Source organism: Oncorhynchus nerka, linkage group LG10, assembly GCF_034236695.1.
Source record: "Oncorhynchus nerka isolate Pitt River linkage group LG10, Oner_Uvic_2.0, whole genome shotgun sequence".
In the NCBI taxonomy this organism is placed as follows: domain Eukaryota; kingdom Metazoa; phylum Chordata; class Actinopteri; order Salmoniformes; family Salmonidae; genus Oncorhynchus; species Oncorhynchus nerka.
In genome coordinates, this window is record NC_088405.1 from 53,363,038 (window position 1) to 53,386,734 (window position 23,697).

Here is a 23,697-nt window from a genome sequence, read left to right on the forward strand (position 1 = left end):
TTAGGTACAAAATACTTACATGACCACATTAAAAAACACTTTATTACTACCAGATTCATCAAAAAGTAACACAAACAAATGAAACAAGATTATATAGGAGAGAGATTACACTGTGTGATCATATTTTCATACCATACCCAAAAGATGGAACTACAAACTTTGCACTCGAATTTTCACAAATGCAATGATGAGATTAGTCAATGGAGGGCTTCATCACTGCATCCATGAGATTAAAGATACCTAGAACAATGTATCTGCTTACTGGATAAGACATCGTACTAGTCAGGCGTTAAAGTGGATGGGAATGAATAGCAAATCAACTTGAAATGTTTTATATCGATCAACAGGTCAGGTGGAAAAAAAAATCCACCCCCAGTCTTTTTACCATGAGTAGAAACTAGGGTAGTTTCAGTCTAGTGTGCATAATGACATTTGCGAGCTGTTGACCAATACTTGCCTGACACTTACTGTAGTAAAGCAAATCCATCAATTCCATGGTGATGCAAACTCTTAGCCTTTCACAACATATACAGTGCCCTCGGAAAGTATTCACACCACTTTACTTTTTCCATACAGCCTGAATTTAAAATGGATTAAATGTAGATTTTTGTCGTCACTGGCCTTACACACCACACACACACACTAGTCAGTTGTACAACGGAATGCATTCAACTGAAATGTGTCTTCTGCATTTAACACAACCCCTCTGAATCAGGATTTCACCATGAGACCAACTGTGACTTTAAAACAGTAACAGAGTTTAATGGCTGTGATAGGAGAAAACGGAGTCTGGATCAACAACATTGTAGTTACTCCACAATACTCACCTAATTGACAGTGAAATAGGAAGCCAGTACAGAATAAAAATATTCAAAAACATGCATGCTGTTTGCAACAAGGAACTAAAGTAATACTGCAAAAAATGTGGCAAAGCAATTCACTTTTTGTTCTTAATACAAAGTGTTATGTTTGGGGCAAATCCAAAAGAACACATTACCGAGTACCACTCTCCATATTGTCAAGCATAGTCGTGACTGCATCATGTTATGGGTATGCTTGTAATCAGTAGAGGCTGCTGAGGGGAGGACGGCTCATAGTAATGGATGGACTGGAATAAATGGAATTGTGTCAAACGTGTGGCTTCCATGCACTCCATCCCAGCCATTATTATGAGCCGTCCTCCCGTCAGCAGCCTCCACTGCTTGTAATCATACATTTCTTCAGGATATAAAAGGAATGGAGTTAAGCACAGGCAAAATCCTAGAGGAAAACCTGCTTTAGTCTGCTTTCCACCAGACACCGGGGGAGGAATTCACCTTTCAAAAGGACAGTAACTGAAAACACAAGGCCAAATCTACACTGGAGTTGCTTACCAAAAAGACAGTGAATGATCGTGAGTGGCCGAACTACAGTTTTGACTTATATCTGCTTGAAAATCTATGGCAAGACTTAAATGGTTGGCTACCAATGATCATCAGCAACCAATTTGACAGAGGTTGCTGATCATTTTGAAGTGAATAATGGGGAATGTTGCACAATCCAGATGTGCAAAGCTCTTAGAGACTTACCCAGAAAGACTCACAGCTGTAATCGCTGCCAAAGGTTGCTTCTACAAAGTATTGACTCAGGGGTGTCAATACTTATGCAAATGAGATATGCATTTAATCTTCAATAAAATGTGCGAACATTTCTAAAAACATGTTTTCACTTTATCATTATGGGGCATTGTGTGTAGATGGGTGAGAAACCAAATCTATTTCATCCATTTTGAATTCAGGCTGTAACAACAACATGTGGAATAGGTCAAGGGGTATGAATACTTTCAGAAGGCACTGTATGTCAGGTGAAACCAAATGTCTCCAAATGGTTTACGCTGTCCAGGGATTACTCCGTTCATCTGCTGCAAACTCTCCAGACATCAGTGTCCTCCAAAACATTGAGAGAGCAGAGATGCGCTATGGCTCCCAAGCATCACTTGCCTCTGAAGCGCAGGTCGTAGCACCGCACAGAGCAGTAGCAGGCTCTGGGACTGCGTCTCACTGTGCCGGCGGTGGCGGGTCCGGGGTTCGTTTGGGTGAGGGTGCGGTGGTGACTACGGCAGCGGACACAGACTTGGGGGAGCCTGCTGCAGAGAGCTGCTGGAGCTGCAGGGCTGGCACCGTCTGGATACGCACCTGGGGAAGACAAGGCACATCAACCAGTCCTACCAACTACTATACCCGATGCCTCGGGCCAGGAGTTTTCCCCCCCATCACAAGGTCAGGAAATGCTCCTGCATACTAAACGTTACTTTTCCTACAACTGAATTCAGTTTGTTTGGGTGCTGGGTGAGTATTGAATAAGCTGCTGACTGACCTGAGTGGCCTGCCCTTGTTGCTGCAGCTGCTGTAACTGGTGCTCCGTGACAAAGCGGACTGGCTTGTTCCCAGCTATCAGCTTGGTGCCTGCAGGCATGGTGGTGAGGATGATGTTCCTGCCCAGACTGCTGATACTGCACAGAGCAGAGACACCCCAGTCAGTCTATACCAGGCTGCTTACTGCCATGGGGAAGACTTGACACATATATTGTTACAGACCATTAAGGCTGAACATGACGACTCACTTCGTACTGATGTTCCCTTTCAGTATGGGCGTGGTCATCCTACTCTTGCTTTTAAGTGGTTGGCAGAGGACAGACAGAGGCACTGGGATCCGAGCTGGTAGCTTCCTCTGGGGAAATAAAGACAAAGACGGGGAGAATCATTGGAAGACCATTTCAAAAGGTGGGGTGGTTTGGGGGCTATAGAGAACGTGGCTTGGAAGAACGTCTTGAAATGAAAACATATCCATTGACGATAAACCTCCCAACTACAGTGCTGTTATTATACAACCATCCTGAATCCCACAGTAAATAGAAGAGGCAGATAATAGTCATGTTGATGAAGCTGTGGGTCTTACTGGTTGTGTGGACACCACTGTGGCGGTGACGGGGACCTGGTGGACAGTAGCTGTGGCTGTTCCCAGAGTCAGGGAGCCTGAGGCAGAAGGGCCAATCGTCACCCCTTCAGCTACGGCCACGCCGCTGGTGGCTTTGGGGACAGTCGCAGCCCCAGTGGAGACTGGTTTGCTGCAGGTGGTGGTTGTCACGGTGATGGCTTGACCCCATTTCTGTGGGATGACCCCGAGTCGGGGCATTATTCGTATGGGGGTGCCACTCTTGGAGTCAGACGAGGAGACGGTGGAGAATGTTCTGTCCTTCTGCTCGGCCATAGCGTCCCCTGCAGCCTTCAGCAGGGTGGTGGTGCCAGCGGAGGCTTTGTTCGTCAGAACGCCACCCGAGGAGGCTGGGCTGCAGGGGGAGGAGTGTTGGGGTGGGGTCAAATGTAGAGTAGCAGATATGCTCTTGGTGGTGGCGGTGCCTAACATGTCGGGGTTGAGTTTGGTGGTGGTGACGGGGGACTTGGTGAGGGTGGCCATCATTTCAGGTGTGATCCGCAGCACTGTCTGCCCTTTAGAGTCTGTGGTGATGGAGTAGGGGGGCAGGCGGAGCACATCTTTGTCCTGGATGCGGAGATCTGTAGCGGGTTTTGAAATAGCTGCTCCACCTTGAGCCTTCACGCCCATCTGGCCTGTGATGGCCACCTTTAGAGACAGAAATGATGTGAGCATGAAACACAGAAAATGATTTCAACAAAATGTAAAAAGAAGGCTCTTTCGTGAACACATTACATTGAAACTAGATTAAAATGTTCTCTTTGAAAGCTTATTTCCATGTAAACCCTTCTTAAAATGGCTCCTACGAAAATATACAATTTTCGTGTTCACCTGTTGGATGACGTTCTGGCTGGTGACTCCCTGTAGGACAGCGGGGGAGGCTGTGTGGTGTGCAGGGCTGCCAGGGAAGCCAGTCTGAGCAGTGGTCAGGCCTGACATCGACAGGGTCGTCTGCCCTCTGGCTGCCTGCCCTTGGATGGGGCTACCAAAAGACAGGGTCCTTAGTGGGAACGACACCACGGTCTGCTCACGGTAACAGTGTGAAGAGAGGAGAAACAACCCTTCATTTACATGCACCGGTGCATTACAGCAAAGAAATGTCTCTTATCTGTGGTTCAAGACGATGTCTGATTAATAGTGCTGAGCGATTAGTGCTTTTTGAGGTCGGTTCAGTTTTGGTTCAATTCTGAAAAAATTATCACGGTTTTCGATATCGATTAATTTTTTGGAACATTAAAACGCACTATGAACTATGTGGGTTGAATGCTGTAACACAGAATAATACCATTTATAAAAGTCCCATGATGGTAGAGACTGTCCATCAGTGGTGGAATAAGTACTCAATTGTCAAACTTGAGTAAAAATAAAGACACCTTAATAGAAAATTGCTCAAGTAAAAGTCACCAAGTAAAATACTAAAAGTATTTGGTCTTAAATATACTTAAGTATCAAAAGTAAAAGTAAAATTTCAAATTCCTCATATAAAGAAAATGATCCAGAATCATTTTATTTGTTAATTTACTGATAGCCAGGGGCACACTCCAACGCTCAGACACAATTTACAAACGAAGCATGTGTTAGTGAGTGTGAGTTAGTGATCTTGGCCTGTAACTACAGCTCCTTACTACATCGCACAATTCAGGCTTGATCTGATTTATCTCTACAGAAACTACACAGAGCCCACAGGAAAAGAACAAACAAAATGATATTCAAATAATTGAACAGACAATCGGTCAGTTAGTTGTTTAAAAATAGGATTGTTGGTAACAGGATGGTCAGTTATTCACCTGTGTGATGCCCTTAACACCCACAGTGACTGGCACTCTGATCTGTCGAGGGGTCTGGTGCACCAACATGGCCTGCTGTCCTCTTGCTGTCTGGGCAGAGACCACTCTTACCCGAGGCGGAGAGCCTGACTGGTGGCCCACTACCCTGGCTGAGTGCTGGGAGGTAGCTGGCTGAGAGACCTGTGGGCCACACTGGCTGCTGGACAACAGAGTCCCCAGTTGAGGAATGGGGGGAGGAGACACTAAGAGAACACTAAGAGCGAAGAGAACAGGGCATTAGTACTTCCATAACATCAAGAATATACAAGTACTGAATGTGTTTAATTGAGCCTGATAAGACTTCATCCACAGAAGCGGTTTTATACTGACCCAGGACCGGTCTTGACTAAATCTGGGATCCCAGTTTTGGTGGGGGTTGTGGCTACAGGGGCTAGGGGAGATTTGGGGGTTCCAAGGGTGCTGGGAGTTGGGGACATGGGACCCCCCATATGACTAGCTTCCAGGCCTCCAGAGGTCTTACCACCGCCCTCCTTACTGCCAGACTTATAACACACAGGATGGTTCGTCACCATCAACACACATACCATAATATACACTGAGTGTCCAGAACATTAGAAACACCTTCCTAATATTGAGTTGGGGCATGGATTCTAGAAGGTGTTGAAAGCGTTCCACAGGGATGCTGGTCCATGTTGACTCCCAATGCTTCCCACAGTTGTGCCAAGTTGGCCGGATGTCCTTTGGGTGGTGGAGCATTCTTGAGATGCACTGGAAACTGTTGTGCGTGAAAAACCCAGCAGTGTTGCAGTTCTTGACACAAACCAGTGAAGCCTGGCACCTTCTAACATACACCGTTCAAAGGCACCTAAATAGTTTGGTTTTGCCCGTTCACCCTCAATGGCACACATACACAATCAATGTCTCAAAGCTTAAAACATCCTTTTTTCCCCTTCTTTTTTTAACCTGTCTCCTCCCCTTCATCTACACTGATTGAAGTGGATTTAACAGCCGACATCAAAAAGGAATCATGGACTGACCAGGTGAAAGCTGTGTCATGGAAAGAGCATGTGTTCCTAATGTTTTGTCCACTCAGTGCATGTCAGACAACAACAGAGCTCATTATATAGAAGCAGTTTGATTAGTCCACCAGGATTCCATTGACAAGTGGTTCAAGCCAAGACTTTCCACATTCAAAGATGCCAAGTCTCCAGAGAGGGTATGTAAGAATAGAGAGATTATGAACCATCTATTTGTCAGCAGTACAGTAGTCACAGCAGAGTAGAGGCGGTGGGACTCACAGGCTTGGATGCAAGTTTAGGTTTCTGCTGCAGTGTCTTTCTGGCCTTGGCAGCGGCAGCTTGAGCCTGGTGAATTTTCTCTGGGCGGGGAAAGAATAACATCTTGTAGTTAAAGTAGTTGTAATAGTCAAACGTGGCCTTTCGTTAGCCAATACAGAGAGCCGGGAGAAGCTCTCGGCGCATAGGCATTTGCTTAATCTACTAACAGATCTCCCACAACACATCCACCCTAGCCTTAACCCAGTCGCTAGCACGCCAAAAGCACAGAGCCACGCCTCGCAGTCGTGCGATTCGCTAGAATTAAAAGAAAACAAATACTTCACTCCGTAGGTCACTCCCACCAAGGCCAACTTTGAGTGGTTGATATCCCAGGTGTATATGCGCTGTGCACAATAGCCTGGGGACGAGGTTACAGCATTTGTGACAATTCCTATCATATTCCATTGGCAGAATGTCCTGCTCACCAAACTCCTCCTGACCGCGGTCGCGGTGCAGGTAGTTCCACAGCTTGCGGACGATGTCATACTTCACACAGGGGTCCTTCTCATAGTGCAGCCTGTCCAGAGCCCCACTCACAACCATGTTCACCTGCAGGAAGCCACGCATCAGGTGCCTTGCTCAGTCACAGACAGACAAACACCGACCGGACAGCTGTGTCAAAACATTGTGTATACGAGTGACAACAATAACCCAGCAACAGTGAATCTCTAACCTGAGCACTGGTGACATCTGGCGCCAGGAACTGAGAGTCCTTGAGCAGCTCACAGATCTCAGCCCTGGTCCCCTCTCCGTTGGGCAGCCGGGCTGCTGCGTCCCGCACTGAGGAGGAGCAGCAGTCCAGTCACATACCGCACATCTAACCCGAAGCTACCGCGACAACATCTCACACTGACGACAGGGGTCAGTCTTACCCAGGGAGAGGATGGTGACATAGGCTGGGCGGTCCGAGCGCAGCAGAGTGTGCTCTCTGGCTTTGTTGAGAGACATCTCCTTGTCAAAGACCCCTTTAACAGGCCCCACCTGAGACTCAAAGCCATGCATTCTGAAGGTGAAGGCTTTATGTGGCTGGTCATACCGCTGTTGCTCCTGATGATCAAAACAAGAGCATGGACACGTAACGATTGCAGAGAATGTGTGTGGTCTTTATGAATGATACTCGATACAGAAGACTAATACTCGATATCCAAGACTTAAAAAAAGGTAGAGACGTAACACTGACCTGCACTTGAAAAATATGCCTCTCGTCTCCAGTGCTGGCCCGCACCACGTAGTCTGTCCAACTGCTTAGTTCCAGAGAGAACAGCAGTCAGTATTACAATAAAATCATTCTATGTCAATGAACACATACACCAAGTCATTCTGAGGAAGGTCATCCGTGACATGAGTAACACGGAAACTTACGCTCTAGGGGTGGGAGAAGTCATCTCTGATAGTTTGTCAAATTCTGCCTGTGGAGGACATTGTTATTTTATTCAAAGTGTATTACAGGGAACAGAAAACGACCACCCCGACAGAGAGGAGTGAGGTGAAAATGTGTCATTGTAATACCTTGACCACAACCAGGCCCTTGGAGTCGACCCACAGCTGACACAGAGCACTCAAATCCTTCTCTCCATTCTCACTTGGACCTTCAAGACCGGAGATTGAGACAAATCTCTACGTCTCATACTTCTGAAATGTTTTCATTTGCATTGTGCCAGAATTTGGCCGAATCAACTAACTGACAAAAGATCTTACCAATCCATTTCCATTGCTGTGAGCTTTCCTTGAACGCAACACAAGGGGTGAAGCCACTGGGAAGAGCCATCATACCAACTGAACGAGAGATCGGAAGATGGTGAGCGAAGAGCAGAAAGAAAGATAACGATGGGACACATTACTGCTTTAAATGATCCAGAGGAGAGGGAGTCTGCCGTGCTCACCTTTAGTCTCCCCAGCCAGGAAGTACAGGGCCGGCAGCACCATCTCTGACCAGCAGGAGGCCGAGGAGAACCGGGAGTTCAGGGAACTAGCTGGAGATGTCTGCCACTGTTGGACCTTCTCCTCCAACTAACACGGGGACATGCATGAATCATTAGATCCTTTTCAAGTCTTACAACAGTTCCAATACATAGTTAAGAGTTCAGCTCATCACATACAACAGTGGTTCTCAAACTGGGGGTCGCGAGTGTAAAACTGACCCATTTCGATCTGGTTACTAACATAAGCCTACGTTATTGCACCAAATTGTTGTCTCAAAAACATCTCATTTGTGCAGAACCAAAAAGATGCATGTCTTGACTGTTGACGAATGACCAGCCGTCAGAATTGCTGGGCGCGCATCCCTAGATTAGTGACATTTTCCCGAATTTTGCCTGGCAAAAACTATTTCTCAAAACTGCAGTAACATCGCACTTCCTTCAATACTTATGGGATGAAGATGTAACATGTTCTGGCAAATGAATTACGATATTGGTGAGGAAGAAAAAAGGCCATACTTTTCATCCACTCCTGCATACAAGCAGGCTGTATCCTACTGTAGCTGCTTGCTCTGGACTCCAGAGAAATGGCATGATATCTCTACTTGATATTGGCTCCTAACATGAACGACTTTCAGCTAAAAATGCAAGTATAAAATGTAGTTTATTTCTGAATCTTACGTTTTCAAAATGCAAGATTTGAACCACTTCTTCTTGAGGCTCGAGGGTCAAAAGTTTGAGAACCACTGACAAAAAAAAAACCTTTGTGTGGCTATGTACTTGTGTAGGCAGGCACGAGTGAATACCATGGCTGTGCTGGCGAGCCCCTCTAGTCTCAGGATATTCTCCAGCAGGTTGAAGAAGGTCACAGCAATCTCCTCCGCCATGACAGGGCTGTTCTGCACCTCCCCCAACGGCCTGTAGATGGCGATAGAAGATGCACATGAGAGCAGGCCTACGCAGAGTGAAAAGCATGGAGTGCAGTGTGCAATTGAATTCATGACCGCATAGAAATGTCCGTAGCACAGGAATATCAGTAAAGCTGGGATTTTGCTTCATTTCAAACACATGACCACAGATGTTCTAACTCATCAATTGAATGCCAGGTTTAATTAGAAACTCGTCAGGTAAAAATGCCATCTTTGCTACATTAGCTACATTAACTCACTCTTCCTTGACACTGGGCAGTGGAGGGACTGGGGTGTCAGGAAGAGCAGCTGGGATGTCAAGTGATAAAGCCGGAGCTTCTGAAGGCATCAGAGCCTGACAGGGATCCTCGGACTCCACTTTAATTCTCCTCATCTTCTTTCTCCTCATCTTCTTTCTCCTCATCTTCCTCTTGGGCCGAGCCAGGCCAAACAGTGCTAGATAATAGAAGGTACAAGTTCAGATTATTTCGACATTGGCTGTGATCACAGGATCTTATAGAGTCCAGTTATGTACGATTAATTTCCCTTGACGTTTATGGTGTTGGTGTTTGTACTCACCCATCATGGCGCCTTTACGACCCACGTCCACTCTAGACATCAAGTCGCCCAAGTGGATGTCAGAGGTCATCAAATCTGGATGATCCTGTGCAAATAAGAATGACGAGGATTAGGACGCGAGGGGATGTTGTACAAGATTATATTAGGTTGAGAGTGTCCCTCATATCCATTCACACATTGATTTCAGGATTCAAATGGATGGCAGATCTCTGGGATGTTTGTGTGTATGGAGAAGCATAGAAGAAACTAACCGGTTGTAGTCTCCTCTTTTCTCTATGTCTCCGTAGCATGGCTCTCATGTCCTTCTCTCCCAGCTCTGGTTTAGCTGTGTGAGCAAACGTCCCAAATCTTCAATCGGTCTATCTGCACAGCCTATACATAGTCTCTTATACAGCTACTGTAGTGTAACTGACCTGTGGTCTTCATGTCCTGGGTGGAGAGACTGGGCAGAACCCTGACAAAGACAGTAGGTGTGGGAGAGGAAGGAGACCGAGGTGTTGGCAGCGAAGAGGCTGTACCCGCAAACACAAAGGATGACATATGATTGGTTCAGATTGGGATTGACCCATAGCGAACAGTGAAAGATGAACTCTGACACTTAATCAATGCTGCTAAATGCAATTCCGTTTCAATCCAGGCTGATGAAAGCAGGCTCACCATCATCGTCAGATGATGGGTATCGGTCTCCACACTCCGTTTTAACTTCCCTTAGTATCCAGCAGACTCTTCCTCTGACCCTCTGTTCCTGCATCTCACCAGGCGTCCGGGCGGGGCACTTTCTCTTTACCGCGATGTCAGGGCCACTGCGGACCGCCAACTCCAGTAGTTCCTAAACCCGCCAAAATAAAATGAACATACTGACGGAGGCCATTCGCCTTGTGCTTGAGACCAAAGCTTGAAGATGTCCACCGTACCTTTCTAGAGACCAGGATCTGTTTGAGGAGTTTGTGGTAGTACTGCTGCAAAGAGTAGAGCTGGCGTTTTTTCTGGGACTTGGCACACAGCTCTCTGTACATGACCACTTCTGGATTAAAATGGCCATCTGGGGAGAGCACAGAGTCACACATAGTGCATAGACGTACTCAAAAAACGAGCAGTTTGCGAGAGATGGGGAGTGTTACCTCCGAACAGTTTCTGTGCAAGGTGCAAGGGGTTTCCGAAGCAGAAGTTCTGGTTGTTGAAGAGGTCGCTGATTGTGCGGTCCTGTTCAGAGGTGCTATCGTCGGGAAACTGAGGTAACAATTGACGGAGATGCTGCCTCTGTTCATCGGTCAGTACTTTAGACCATGTGCTTTCACTCAGCACAGCGAAGAAGATTTCAGGCTGTTTGCAAAACAACATATACACAGAATTGTAAATGCAACGATCACGATACAGTAAACATAATGGATACACAGCATATGACGAGAAGCAATTCCACGAGTACCAGAATGATGCAGAGACTCCGATTATTCACTTTTTTTTCCTTACCCCTTTTTGCGCCCCAATTTCGTGGTATCCAATTGGTAGAAGTTAGTCTTGTCTCATCGCTGCAACTCCCATACGGACTCGGGAGAGGCGAAGGTCGAGAGCCATGCGCCCTCCGAAACACAACCCAACTTAGCCGCACTGCTTCTTGACACAACGCACATCCAACCCGGAAGCCAGCCGCACCAATGTGTCGGAGGAAACACTGTACACCTGGTCAGCGTGCACTGCGCCCGGCCCGCCACAGGAGTCGGTATTGCACGGTGAGACAAGGATATCCCTGCCGGCCAAACCCTCCCTAACCCGGATGACGCTGGGCCAATTGTGTGTCGCCCCACGGACCTCCCGGTCGTGGCCGGCTGCGACAAAGCCTGGGCTCGAACCCAGAACCTCTGGTGGCACAGCTAGCACTGCGATGCAGTGCCTTAGACCACTGCCCGGGAGGCCCCAATTATTCACTTTTATATGTATGCCAAACAAAAACCATTGATTTCAAAGCTAATCAAACCATACAACTCTATCCACAAGGAATCATTTGAATAGAACATGTTTCAAAGACAAAGAACAGCACAGATTCAGATGTCTGCAGAAGGAATGGTGGTGTCAGCTATGACACCTTGAGTTTGAGAAAATCTATTTTGGTTATTGAACTACGGTAAGTGAAGTGGATGGACAGCCAGTAACCAAAGGACAGTAACAGAATAACATCCTGGGTCCTTGCTCTGTACTATACAGAAATGTCTAATTATGAACAGGCACACAAAAGGTAAAACACATGTAATATCCTCCTTTGCATGTTTGGATACTATTCTACACATTGGCTATTATTCTAATGAGCTCTGCCACCAAACAATACCAAATTTGGTTGGTCCAGACCGGACCAAATCTGTACCAAGCATAGAAATAAAGCCTATATACACACACAAACGTGGATTCAGTGGGTTCGGTTATTTCAGCCACACCCGTTTCTGACAGGTGTATACAATCGAGCACACCGCCATGCAATCTCCATAGAGAAACATTGGCAGTAGAATGACCTTACTGAAGAGCTCAGTGACTTTCAACGTGGCACCGTCACAGGATGCCACCTTTCCAACAAGGCAGTTCGTCAAATTTTTGCCCTGCTAGAGCTGCCCCAGTCAACTGCCTTTACCTCCCTTCTCTCCTCATTTGCTCACATTGTATATAGACTTGTTTATACTGTATTATTGACTGTATGTTTGTTTTACTCCATGTGTAACTCTGTGTCGTTGTATCTGTCGAACTGCTTTGCTTTATCTTGGCCAGGTCGCAATTGTAAATGAGAACTTGTTCTCAACTTGCCTACCTGGTTAAATAAAGGTGAAATAAAAAAATAAAAAAATAAAAGTGCTGTTATTGTGAAGTGGAAACTTCGAGCAACAACAGCTCAAATGTGAATTGGTAGGACACAAAAGCTCACAGAACGGGACCGCTGAAGCGCATACCACGTAAAAATCCTCTGTCTTCGGTTGCAACAAAAAATACAAATAATATCTAGTTAACAGAAGAAAGGAAGACAAAATAAGGACAGAAGAAAAAGGAAAAGAAAAAGGACAACAAAGTGAAACCTCTAAAGAAACAAGAGACCATAATACAAGAAACAGCACTATAGAGAGATAGAACAACAACAACGCAGCCACTGCCAGCTAGCCTACTTCAGCAGTACTGTATCATTTGAATTATTTTAGTCAATAAGATTCCTGCTACGTAAGCTTAACTTTCTGAACATTCGAGACGTGTAGTCCACTTGTCATTCCAATCTCCTTTGCATTAGCGTAGCCTCTTCTGTAGCCTGTCAACTATGTGTCTGTCTATCCCTGTTCTCTCCTCTCTGCACAGACCATACAAACGCTCCACACCGCGTGGCCGCGGCCACTCTAATCTGGTGGTCCCAGCGCGCACGACCCACGTGGAGTTCCAGGTCTCCGGTAGCCTCTGGAACTGCCGATCTGCGGCCAACAAGGCAGAGTTCATCTCAGCCTATGCCTCCCTCCAGTCCCTCGACTTCTTGGCACTGACGGAAACATGGATCACCACAGATAACACTGCTACTCCTACTGCTCTCTCTTCGTCCGCCCACGTGTTCTCGCACACCCCGAGAGCTTCTGGTCAGCGGGGTGGTGGCACCGGGATCCTCATCTCTCCCAAGTGGTCATTCTCTCTTTCTCCCCTTACCCATCTGTCTATCGCCTCCTTTGAATTCCATGCTGTCACAGTTACCAGCCCTTTCAAGCTTAACATCCTTATCATTTATCGCCCTCCAGGTTCCCTCGGAGAGTTCATCAATGAGCTTGATGCCTTGATAAGCTCCTTTCCTGAGGACGGCTCACCTCTCACAGTTCTGGGCGACTTTAACCTCCCCACGTCTACCTTTGACTCATTCCTCTCTGCCTCCTTCTTTCCACTCCTCTCCTCTTTTGACCTCACCCTCTCACCTTCCCCCTCTACTCACAAGGCAGGCAATACGCTCAACCTCATCTTTACTAGATGCTGTTCTTCCACTAACCTCACTGCAACTCCCCTCCAAGTCTCCGACCACTACCTTGTATCCTTTTCCCTCTTGCTCTCATCCAACACTTCCCACACTGCCCCTACTCGGATGGTATCGCGCCGTCCCAATCTTCGCTCTCTCTCCCCCGCTACTCTCTCCTCTTCCATCCTATCATCTCTTCCCTCTGCTCAAACCTTCTCCAACCTATCTCCTGATTCTGCCTCCTCAACCCTCCTCTCCTCCCTTTCTGCATCCCTTGATTCTCCATGTCCCCTATCCTCCAGGCCGGCTCGGTCCTCCCCTCCTGCTCCGTGGCTCGACGACTCATTGCGAGCTCACAGAACAGGGCTCCGGGCAGCCGAGCGGAAATGGAGGAAAACTCGCCTCCCTGCGGACCTGGCATCCTTTCACTCCCTCCTCTCTACATTTTCCTCTTCTGTCTCTGCTGCTAAAGCCACTTTCTACCACTCTAAATTCCAAGCATCTGCCTCTAACCCTAGGAAGCTCTTTGCCACCTTCTCCTCCCTCCTGAATCCTTCTCCCCCTCCCCCCCCTTCCTCCCTCTCTGCAGATGACTTCGTCAACCATTTTGAAAAGAAGGTCGACGACATCCGATCCTCGTTTGCTAAGTCAAACGACACCGCTGGTTCTGCTCATACTGCCCTACCCTGTGCTCTGACCTCTTTCTCCCCTCTCTCTCCAGATGAAATCTCGCGTCTTGTGACGGCCGGCCGCGCCCAACAACCTGCCCGCTTGACCCTATTCCCTCCTCTCTTCTCCAGACCATTTCCGGAGACCTTCTCCCTTACCTCACCTCGCTCATCAACTCATCCCTGACCGCTGGCTACGTCCCTTCTGTCTTCAAGAGAGCGAGAGTTGCACCCCTTCTGAAAAAACCTACACTCGATCCCTCCGATGTCAACAACTACAGACCAGTATCCCTTCTTTCTTTTCTCTCCAAAACTCTTGAACGTGCCGTCCTTGGCCAGCTCTCCCGCTATCTCTCTCAGAATGACCTTCTTGATCCAAATCAGTCAGGTTTCAAGACTACTCATTCAACTGAGACTGCTCTTCTCTGTATCACGGAGGCCCTCCGCACTGCTAAAGCTAACTCTCTCTCCTCTGCTCTCATCCTTCTAGACCTATCGGCTGCCTTCGATACTGTGAACCATCAGATCCTCCTCTCCACCCTCTCCGAGTTGGGCATCTCCGGCGCGGCCCACGCTTGGATTGCGTCCTACCTGACAGGTCGCTCCTACCAGGTGGCGTGGCGAGAATCTGTCTCCTCACCACGCGCTCTCACCACTGGCGTCCCCCAGGGCTCTGTTCTAGGCCCTCTCCTATTCTCGCTATACACCAAGTCACTTGGCTCTGTCATAACCTCACATGGTCTCTCCTATCATTGCTATGCAGACGACACACAATTAATCTTCTCCTTTCCCCCTTCTGATGACCAGGTGGCGAAACGCATCTCTGCATGTCTGGCAGACATATAAGTGTGGATGACGGATCACCACCTCAAGCTGAACCTCGGCATGACGGAGCTGCTCTTCCTCCCGGGGAAGGACTGCCCATTCCATGATCTCGCCATCACGGTTGACAACTCCATTGTGTCCTCCTCCCAGAGCGCTAAGAACCTTGGTGTGATCCTGGACAACACCCTGTCGTTCTCAACTAACATCAAGGCGGTGGCCCGTTCTTGTAGGTTCATGCTCTACAACATCCGCAGAGTACGACCCTGCCTCACACAGGAAGCAGCGCAGGTCCTAATCCAGGCACTTGTCATCTCCCGTCTGGATTACTGCAACTCGCTGTTGGCTGGGCTCCCTGCCTGTGCCATTAAACCCCTACAACTCATCCAGAACGCCGCAGCCCGTCTGGTGTTCAACCTTCCCAAGTTCTCTCACGTCACCCCGCTCCTCCGCTCTCTCCACTGGCTTCCAGTTGAAGCTCGCATCCGCTACAAGACCATGGTGCTTGCCTACGGAGCTGTGAGGGGAACGGCACCTCAGTACCTCCAGGCTCTGATCAGGCCCTACACCCAAACAAGGGCACTGCGTTCATCCACCTCTGGCCTGCTCGCCTCCCTACCACTGAGGAAGTACAGTTCCCGCGCAGCCCAGTCAAAACTGTTCGCTGCTCTGGCCCCCCAATGGTGGAACGAACTCCCTCACGATGCCAGGACAGCGGAGTCAATCACCACCTTCCGGAGACACCTGAAACCCCACCTCTTTCAGGAATACCTAGGATAGGATAAAGTAATCCTTCTCACCCCCCTTAAAAGATTTAGATGCACTATTGTAAAGTGGCTGTTCCACTGGATGTCTTAAGGTGAACGCACCAATTTGTAAGTCGCTCTGGATAAGAGCGTCTGCTAAATGACTTAAATGTAAATGTAATGTAAATGCAACACTCACTACAGAGTTCCAATCTGCCTCTGGAAGCAACGTCAGCACAATAACTGTTCGTTGGGAGCTTCATGAAATGGGTTTCCATGGCCGGGCAGCCGCACACAAGCCTAAGATCACCATGTGCAATGCCAAACGTCGGCTGGAGTGGTGTAAAGCTCGCCACCATTGGACTCTGGAGCAGAAGAAACACGTTCTCTGGTGTGGTGAATCACACTTCACCATCTGGCAGTAGGACGGACGAATCTTACGGATACCAGGAGAATGCTACCTGTCCCAATGCATAATGCAAACTGTAAGGTTTGGTGGAGGAGGAATAATGGACTGGGGCTGTTTTCATGGTTCGGGCTAGGGGCCTTAGTTCTAGTGAAGGGAAATCTTAAAACTACAGCATAAAATGACATTCCAGACGAATCTGTGAGTCCAACTTTGTGCCAAAAGTTTCAGCAAAACAATGCCCCTGTGCACAGAGCGAGGTCCATGGTTTGTCGAGAACGGTGTGGAAAAACTTGAGATCTGATCACAACACAGAGCCCTGACCTCAACCCCATCGAACACATTTGGGATGAATTGGAACGCCGACTGCGAGCCAGGCCTAATCGCCCAACAGCTTTGCCCGACCTCACTAATGCTCGTGGCTGAGTGGAAGCAAGTCCCTGCAGCAATGTTCAAACATCTAGTGGGAAGCCTTTCCCAGAAGAGTGGAGTCTGTTATAGCAGCAAAGGGGGACCAACACCATATTAATGCCCATGATTTTGGAATGAGATGTTCAACAACCAGGTGTCCACATACTTTTGGACATGTAGTATATACATATAAACAGTACCTTCTCATTCAAGGGTTTTTCTTTATTTTTAATATTTTCTACATTGTAGAATAATAGTGAAGACATCAAAACTATGAAATAACACTTATAGCATCAGGTAGTTGCCAAAAAAGTGTTAAACAAATCAAAATATATTTTATATTTGAGATTCTTCAAAAGTAGCCAACCTTTGCACACTCGTGGCATTCTCTCAAACAGCATCATGAGGTAATCACCTGGAATGCATTTCAATTAACAGGTGTGCCTTCTTAAAATTTCATTTGTGGAATTTCTTTCCTTCTTAATGCGTTTGAGCCAATCAGTTGTGTTGTGACAAGGTAGGGGTGGTATACATAAGATAGCCCTACTTGGTAAAAGACCAAGTCTATATTATGGCAAGAACAGCTCCAATAAGCAAAGAGAACTGCCAGTCAATCATTACTTTAAGACATGAAGGTCAGTCAATACAAAACATTTCAAGAACTTTGAAAGTTTCTTCAAGTGCAGCAGCAAAAACCATCAAGAGCTATGATGAAACTAGCTCTCACGAGGACCGCCACAGGAAAGGAAGACCCAGAGTTACCTCTGCTGCAGGGGATTATTTCATTAGAGTTATCAGCTTCAGAAATGGCAGCCCAAATAAATGCTTAAGAGTTCAAGTAACAGACACATTTCAACATCAACTGTTCAGAGGAGACTGCATGAATCAGGCCTTCGTGGTCAAATTGCTGAAAAGAAACCACTACTAAAGGACACCAATAAGAAGAAGAGACTTGCTTGGACCAAGAAACATGAGCATTGGACATTAGACCGGTGGAAATCTGTCCTTTGGTCTGATGAGTCCAAGTTTGAGATTTCTGGTTCTAACCACCGTGTCTTTGTGAGAGGCAGAGTAGGTTAACGGATGATCTCCGCATGTGTGGTTACCTCTGTGAAGCATGGAAGAGGAGTGATGATGTGGGGGTGCTTTGCTGGTGACACGGTCTGTGATTTATTTAGAATTCAAGGCACACTTAACAAGCATGGCTACCACAGCATTCTGCAGCGATACGCCATTGCCTCTGGGAAGCTGTCAAGGCAAAGGGTGGCTAAATAAATTGATTTTGATTTGTTTAACACTTTTTTGGATACTACATGATTCCATATGTGTTATTTCATAGTTGGAGTCACTAATGTTCAACAATGTAGAAATTAAAAATAAGGAAAAAACCTTTGAATGAGTAGGTGTCCAAACTTGACTGGTACTGTATATGCTTTAATTTAAAAAATAAATAGCATAAGAACTTCACGTTAGTGCTCGTGTGGCTTTTTACATGGAAACGCTTGCTACTCACATCCTCAAGCAGGTCTTCTGGAAGGCTCACTCGACAGTCTCCCAACATGCACTCTTCAGTGATGTGCCCATCATTGGCCTTCTCGGAGTTCAGGGGGTCTGTCAGCATGTGATCAAGGACATCCATTCTGATATTCCTATAGCTCTATAAAATAATGAATTGCATTGGTATCTAGCTAAAAACACACGGTGTCCGGCATTGACAGCTAACTAGCTAGGATAAGGTACATTTAACTAGAAGCGTTTTAGCCTACGTTAGCTACATTTCTACAGAAAACAGCTACTTTGCTAGTTAGTTGGCTAACTATATATTATATTCTCATGTCATGGATGAAAAACAAGCCAATGCAAACTAGCTGAATTATGAACGCTAACGACATTAGTTAGCTAAAGCAAGATAAGACACCAGCAAAATTACGATTCAATTGAGTATTCTGCACACTTTGGATAGCTATGCTGGCTAGCATTGTGTGCTTAAACAATATATATATATAGTTTTGCTAATAAAGCCAAAATTAACGAATTTACCTGAAAATAGAGCACACTTACATCGGATTAGAGTCAAATGCGGGGGATCATAATAAAGACGTACCGATACTGTTTCCGGTCTGCAGCCTTGGGTACTTCCGATTTCCCATATATGGGTTGTGTTCGAGGTACGGCCAAGCGATGACTGAAAAAAGCTAGGTTAGTGGTAAGGGTTAAAGTTAGGGTTAACTTTAGGAGTTAGGTTATTAATTAAAGGGTTAGGGGAAGGGTTAGGAGGAGGATTAGCTATTATGATATGTAGTGGCAAAATAGCCAAAAAGTAATTGAAAAGTTACTAATTAGCTCAAATTATAAAGTTGTCCGTGACGAAAACCGAACATGCAACCTTTTGGTTGCTAGACGTTACACCAGGCAGGTACACAAGCTGTTAGGTTTACTGAGGTACAGCAGTCTGAAGTGCAATTAAAAAATATATATTTACAGGCAATGAAAATATTTCCTTAAAAACCCCACCTTACTTTAACAAAACACAATACAAAAAGACAAATTAGATTATAATAATACACAAAACTTCATAGAACTACAGTCGTGGCCAAAAGTTTTGAGAATGACACAAATATTACTTTTCACAAAGTTTGCTGCTTCAGTGTCTTTAGATATTTTTTGTCAGATGTTATTGTGAAAAACTGAATTATAATTACAAGCATTTCATAAGTGTCAAAGGCTTTTATTGACAATTACATGAAGTTGATGCAAAGAGTCAATATTTGCAGTGTTGACCCTTCTTTTTCAAGACCTCTGCAATCTGCCCTGGCATGCTGTCAATGAACTTCTGGGCCACATCCTGATTGATGGCAGCCCTTTCTTGCATAATCAATGCTTGGAGTTTGTCAGAATTTGTGGGGTTTTGTTTGTCCACCCGCCTCTTGAGGATTGACCACAAGTTCTCAATGGGTTTAAGGTCTGGGGAGTTTCCTGGCCATGCCCCAAAATATCAATGTTTTGTTCCCCGGGCCACTTAGTTTTCACTTTTGCCTTATGGCAAGGTGCTCCATCATGCTGGAAAAGGCATTGTTTGTCACCAAACTGTCCCTGTATGGTTGGGAGAAGTTGCTCTCGGAGGATGTGCTGGTACCATTCTTTATTCATGGCTGTCTTCTTAGATAAAATTGTGAGTGAGCCCACTCCCTTGGCTGAGAAGCAACCCCACACATGAATGGTCTCAGGATGCTTTATTGTTGGCATGACACAGGACTGATGGTAGCGCTCACCTTGTCTTCTCTGGATAAGCTTTTTACCGGATGCCCCAAACAATCGGAAAGGGGATTTTGCAGAGAAAATGACTTTACCCCAGTACTCAGCAGTCCAATCCCTGTACCTTTTGCAGAATATCAGTCTGTCCCTGATGTTTTTCCTGGAGAGAAGTGGCCTCTTTGCTGCCCTTCTTGATACCATGCCATCCTCCAAAAGTCTTCGCCTCACTGTGCGTGCAGATGCACTCACACCTGCCTGCTGCCATTCCTGAGCAAGCTCTGTACTAGTGGTGCCCTGATCCCGCAGCTGAATCAACTTTAGGAGATGGTCCTGGCGCTTGCTGGACTTTCTTGGGCGCCCTGAAGCCTTCTTCACAACAATTGAACCGCTCTCCTTGAAGTTCTTGATGATCCGATAAATGGTTGATTTAGGTGCAATTTTACTGGCAGCAGTATCCTTGCCTGTGAAGCCCTTTTTGTGCAAAGCAATGATGATGGCACGTGTTTCATTGCAGGTAACTATGGTTGACAGAGGAAGAACAATGATTCCAAGCACCACCCTCCTTTTGAAGCTTCCAGTCTGTTATTTGAACTCAATCAGCATGACAGAGTGATCTCCAGCCTCGTCAACACTCACACCTGTGTTAACGAGAGAATCACTGACATGATGTCAACTGGTCCTTTTGTGGCAGGGCTGAAATGGAGTGGAAATGTTTTTGGGGGATTCAGTTCATTTGCATGGCAAAGAGGGACTTTGCAATTAATTGCAATTCATCTGATCATTCTTCATAAGATTCTGGAGTATATGCAAATTGCCATCATTCAAACTGAGGCAGCAGACTTTTTGAAAATTTATATTTGTGTCATTCTCAAAACTTTTGGCCACGACTGTACATTGTGTTTGCGCTGTGTTTGGAATGTGGAATGTGGAAAAACAAATTATTCTTACTAGGGCTGTTGAGAAAAAATAAATGTATTGAGTTAATTGCAGGATTTGCTGAGCATTGTCTGAATTTGCTCAAAGTGAGCTTGAATTTAATATTTTTCATACAAAAACAGAAGAATATTGACTTCTTGATTTAGAGTAACATTTAGCAGAATTTGAAAAGCACACTTTCTTTAAAAAGTGACCTTAGAGATCCTTTATTCTCTATTTTGGGTTAGGTCTGTGTGTGACTAGGGTGGGCATTCTAGTTTGTTATTTCTATGTTGGCCTGGTATGGTTCCCAATCAGAGGCAGCTGTCTATCGTTGTCTCTGATTGGGGATCATATTTAGGCAGCCTTTACCCACTGGGTTTTTGTGGGATCTTGTTTTTGGTTAGTTGCCTGTCAGCACGCCATTTGCTGCACGTTTCGGTTGCGGTTTTTGTGAGTTTCATCTGAATAAACATGTGGAACTCTACGTACCCTGCGCCTTGGTCCGTTAATTCTACAAACGATCGTGACAAAGCGAATCCACCATGGTAGGAGGAAACAGCGCCACTCTTTGCCCCTCTGCCATTGTTATTGTTTTTGTTTTGTTGACAAAGCAGTGGGGAGCATGAAGGTAAAAAATAAATTCAGTATATATTATGCTGTTCTATTGCACATGCAATGATGTCTGAGTGAAAAAAAAGTGTTGCTTACAGTAACTTCTTTTTGGTTGTAATATCGCAAATGGACTTGGCATTTTCAACATTGAGGTTAAAGGTGAAATCCTTAGTCACAACTCTTTCAGGCTCCCGAGTGGCACAGTAGTCTAAGGGACTGCATCGCAGTACTAGCTGTGCCTCTAGAGATTCTGGGTTTGAGTCCAGTCTCTGTCGTGGCCGACTGGGAGACCCGGGGACAATTGCACAATTGGCCCAGCATCGGTTGGGTTAAGGGAGGGTTGGCTGGCAGGGATGTCCTTGTCCCATAGCGCACTAGTGACTCATGTGGCCGACAGTGCATGCCGACACGGTGCACAGTGTTTCCTCCGACACATTGGTGCAGCTGGCTTCTGGGTTAAGTGGGCATTGTGTCAAGAAGCGGTGCGGCTTGGTTGGGTTGGGAGTCCGTATGGGAGTTGCAGCAATGAGACAAGACTGTAACTACCAATTCGATACCACGAAATTGGGGAGATAATGGGGGGGGGGGGGAAACGGACAACTTGTTTTCACATCGCATTGTAGATTTTAGCTGTATGAATGATGTACTCGAGTTAACTGATTAAGGGTGCGTTCATACATTTTCTCTGGCTACTCCGATTTCAGAGCACTCTTGTCTGAGTGTGCATGAACAAAGAATTACTGATGAATCTAAAAACGCTCAGCACCCGTTGAATATGCTTCTGCATTGCTTGCTGTTTAGAGTTTTAGGCTGGGTTTCTGTATAGAACTTTGACATCTGCTGATGTAAAGGACATTATAAATACATTTGATTAAATATGTCTCTGGTGTCAGTAAACGTCAGCAATTTTTTACAATTCAATTGTTGACGGCAGCACAGTTTCAGTCACCAATGCTATGGGTAACATAAACAGCCTAACCAGCTCTGTTAGGGCGAGTAAAATGGTCAGAGTGAGGTGTTTGGAAGGAGCTAGCCAACGTTAGCCAGTTATCTTGGGTGCTTGTGAGGTCAGATACTTGGATCAACCCTCCTCCTCGGCCAGAGCGTCCAGTGTGCCCTCTGAATGCTCTGAGAGTGAAACGCTCTGAATTTACGAAAGGACAATCAACGCTCTGACTTGACTTTAGAAACGCCCAGAGCCATCTCTGGCACTCCAGATTGAATTTACAAACAAGGTCTCAAAAGAAATCAATGATTACTAAACTTACTCAATGATATTTTTCTAAGCAAGATAATAAAACAGCCAAAGTGAGTGTACTGTAAGTATGTGAGAATGGCAGTTTAGAAAGTAAGAATTGTGGGTATACAGTGCCTTGCGAAAGTATTCGGCCCCCTTGAACTTTGACCTTTTGCCACATTTCAGGCTTCAAACATAAAGATATAAAACTGTATTTTTTTGTGAAGAATCAACAACAAGTGGGACACAATCATGAAGTGGAACGACATTTATTGGATATTTCAAACTTTTTTAACAAATCAAAAACTGAAAAATTGGGCATGCAAAATTATTCAGCCCCCTTAAGTTAATACTTTGTAGCGCCACCTTTTGCTGCGATTACAGCTGTAAGTCGCTTGGGGTATGTCTCTATCAGTTTTGCACATCGAGAGACTGACATTTTTTCCCATTCCTCCTTGCAAAACAGCTCGAGCTCAGTGAGGTTGGATGGAGAGCATTTGTGAACAGCAGTTTTCAGTTCTTTCCACAGATTCTCGATTGGATTCAGGTCTGGACTTTGACTTGGCCATTCTAACACCTGGATATGTTTATTTTTGAACCATTCCATTGTAGATTTTGCTTTATGTTTTGGATCATTGTCTTGTTGAAAGACAAATCTCTGTCCCAGTCTCAGGTCTTTTGCAGACTCCATCAGGTTTTCTTCTAGAATGGTCCTGTATTTGGCTCCATCCATCTTCCCATCAATTTTAACCATCTTCCCTGTCCCTGCTGAAGAAAAGCAGGCCCAAACCATGATGCTGCCACCACCATGTTTGACAGTGGGGATGGTGTGTTCAGGGTGATGAGCTGCGTTGCTTTTACGCCAAACATAACGTTTTGCATTGTTGCCAAAAAGTTCCATTTTGGTTTCATCTGACCAGAGCACCTTCTTCCACATGTTTGGTGTGTCTCCCAGGTGGCTTGTGGCAAACTTTAAATGACACTTTTTATGGATATCTTTAAGAAATGGCTTTCTTCTTGCCACTCTTCCATAAAGGCCAGATTTGTGCAATATACGACTGATTGTTGTCCTATGGACAGAGTCTCCCACCTCAGCTGTAGATCTCTGCAGTTCATCCAGAGTGATCATGGGCCTCTTGGCTGCATCTCTAATCAGTC

General features: G+C 45.9%; 1 protein-coding gene across 6 annotated transcripts; it reads right to left on the bottom strand.

Moving 5' to 3' along the window:
- Positions 1-24: 24 nt before the first annotated feature.
- Positions 25-18,647, bottom strand: LOC115135580 (nuclear factor related to kappa-B-binding protein-like). 6 transcript variants are annotated; one of them, XM_029670413.2, is made up of 26 exons: positions 18,579-18,647; positions 18,031-18,174; positions 10,625-10,826; positions 10,418-10,545; positions 10,161-10,332; positions 9,917-10,015; positions 9,755-9,828; positions 9,504-9,588; positions 9,185-9,380; positions 8,823-8,934; positions 7,981-8,107; positions 7,796-7,873; positions 7,607-7,686; positions 7,460-7,506; positions 7,278-7,341; positions 6,970-7,144; positions 6,771-6,877; positions 6,523-6,646; positions 6,059-6,138; positions 5,130-5,302; positions 4,761-5,013; positions 3,805-3,996; positions 2,938-3,621; positions 2,603-2,709; positions 2,356-2,491; positions 25-2,174 (listed from the first exon to the last, which is right to left on the bottom strand). In XM_029670413.2, exons 2-26 carry the CDS (start codon positions 18,154-18,156, stop codon positions 2,037-2,039), a joined length of 3,759 nt encoding a protein of 1,252 aa, XP_029526273.2. In that variant the 5' UTR covers positions 18,157-18,174; positions 18,579-18,647; the 3' UTR covers positions 25-2,036. The 6 variants fall into 6 exon arrangements, with proteins under 6 accessions (XP_029526273.2, XP_029526274.2, XP_029526272.2 ...); XM_029670414.2 differs by having other exon boundaries at positions 7,278-7,338; positions 18,558-18,645; XM_029670412.2 differs by having other exon boundaries at positions 18,558-18,645.
- Positions 18,648-23,697: the final 5,050 nt, after the last annotated feature.

Coding starts and splice junctions, on each gene's coding strand:
- LOC115135580 (XM_029670413.2), bottom strand. CDS start 18,156: ATGGATGTCCTTGATCACATGCTGACAGACCCCCTGAACTCCGAGAAG. Junction 6,878..6,969: donor TGTCACCATCCTCTCCCTGG/GTAAGACTGACC, acceptor GCTCCTCCTCAG/TGCGGGACGCAGCAGCCCGG. Junction 2,175..2,355: donor AACAAGGGCAGGCCACTCAG/GTCAGTCAGCAG, acceptor TGTCTTCCCCAG/GTGCGTATCCAGACGGTGCC.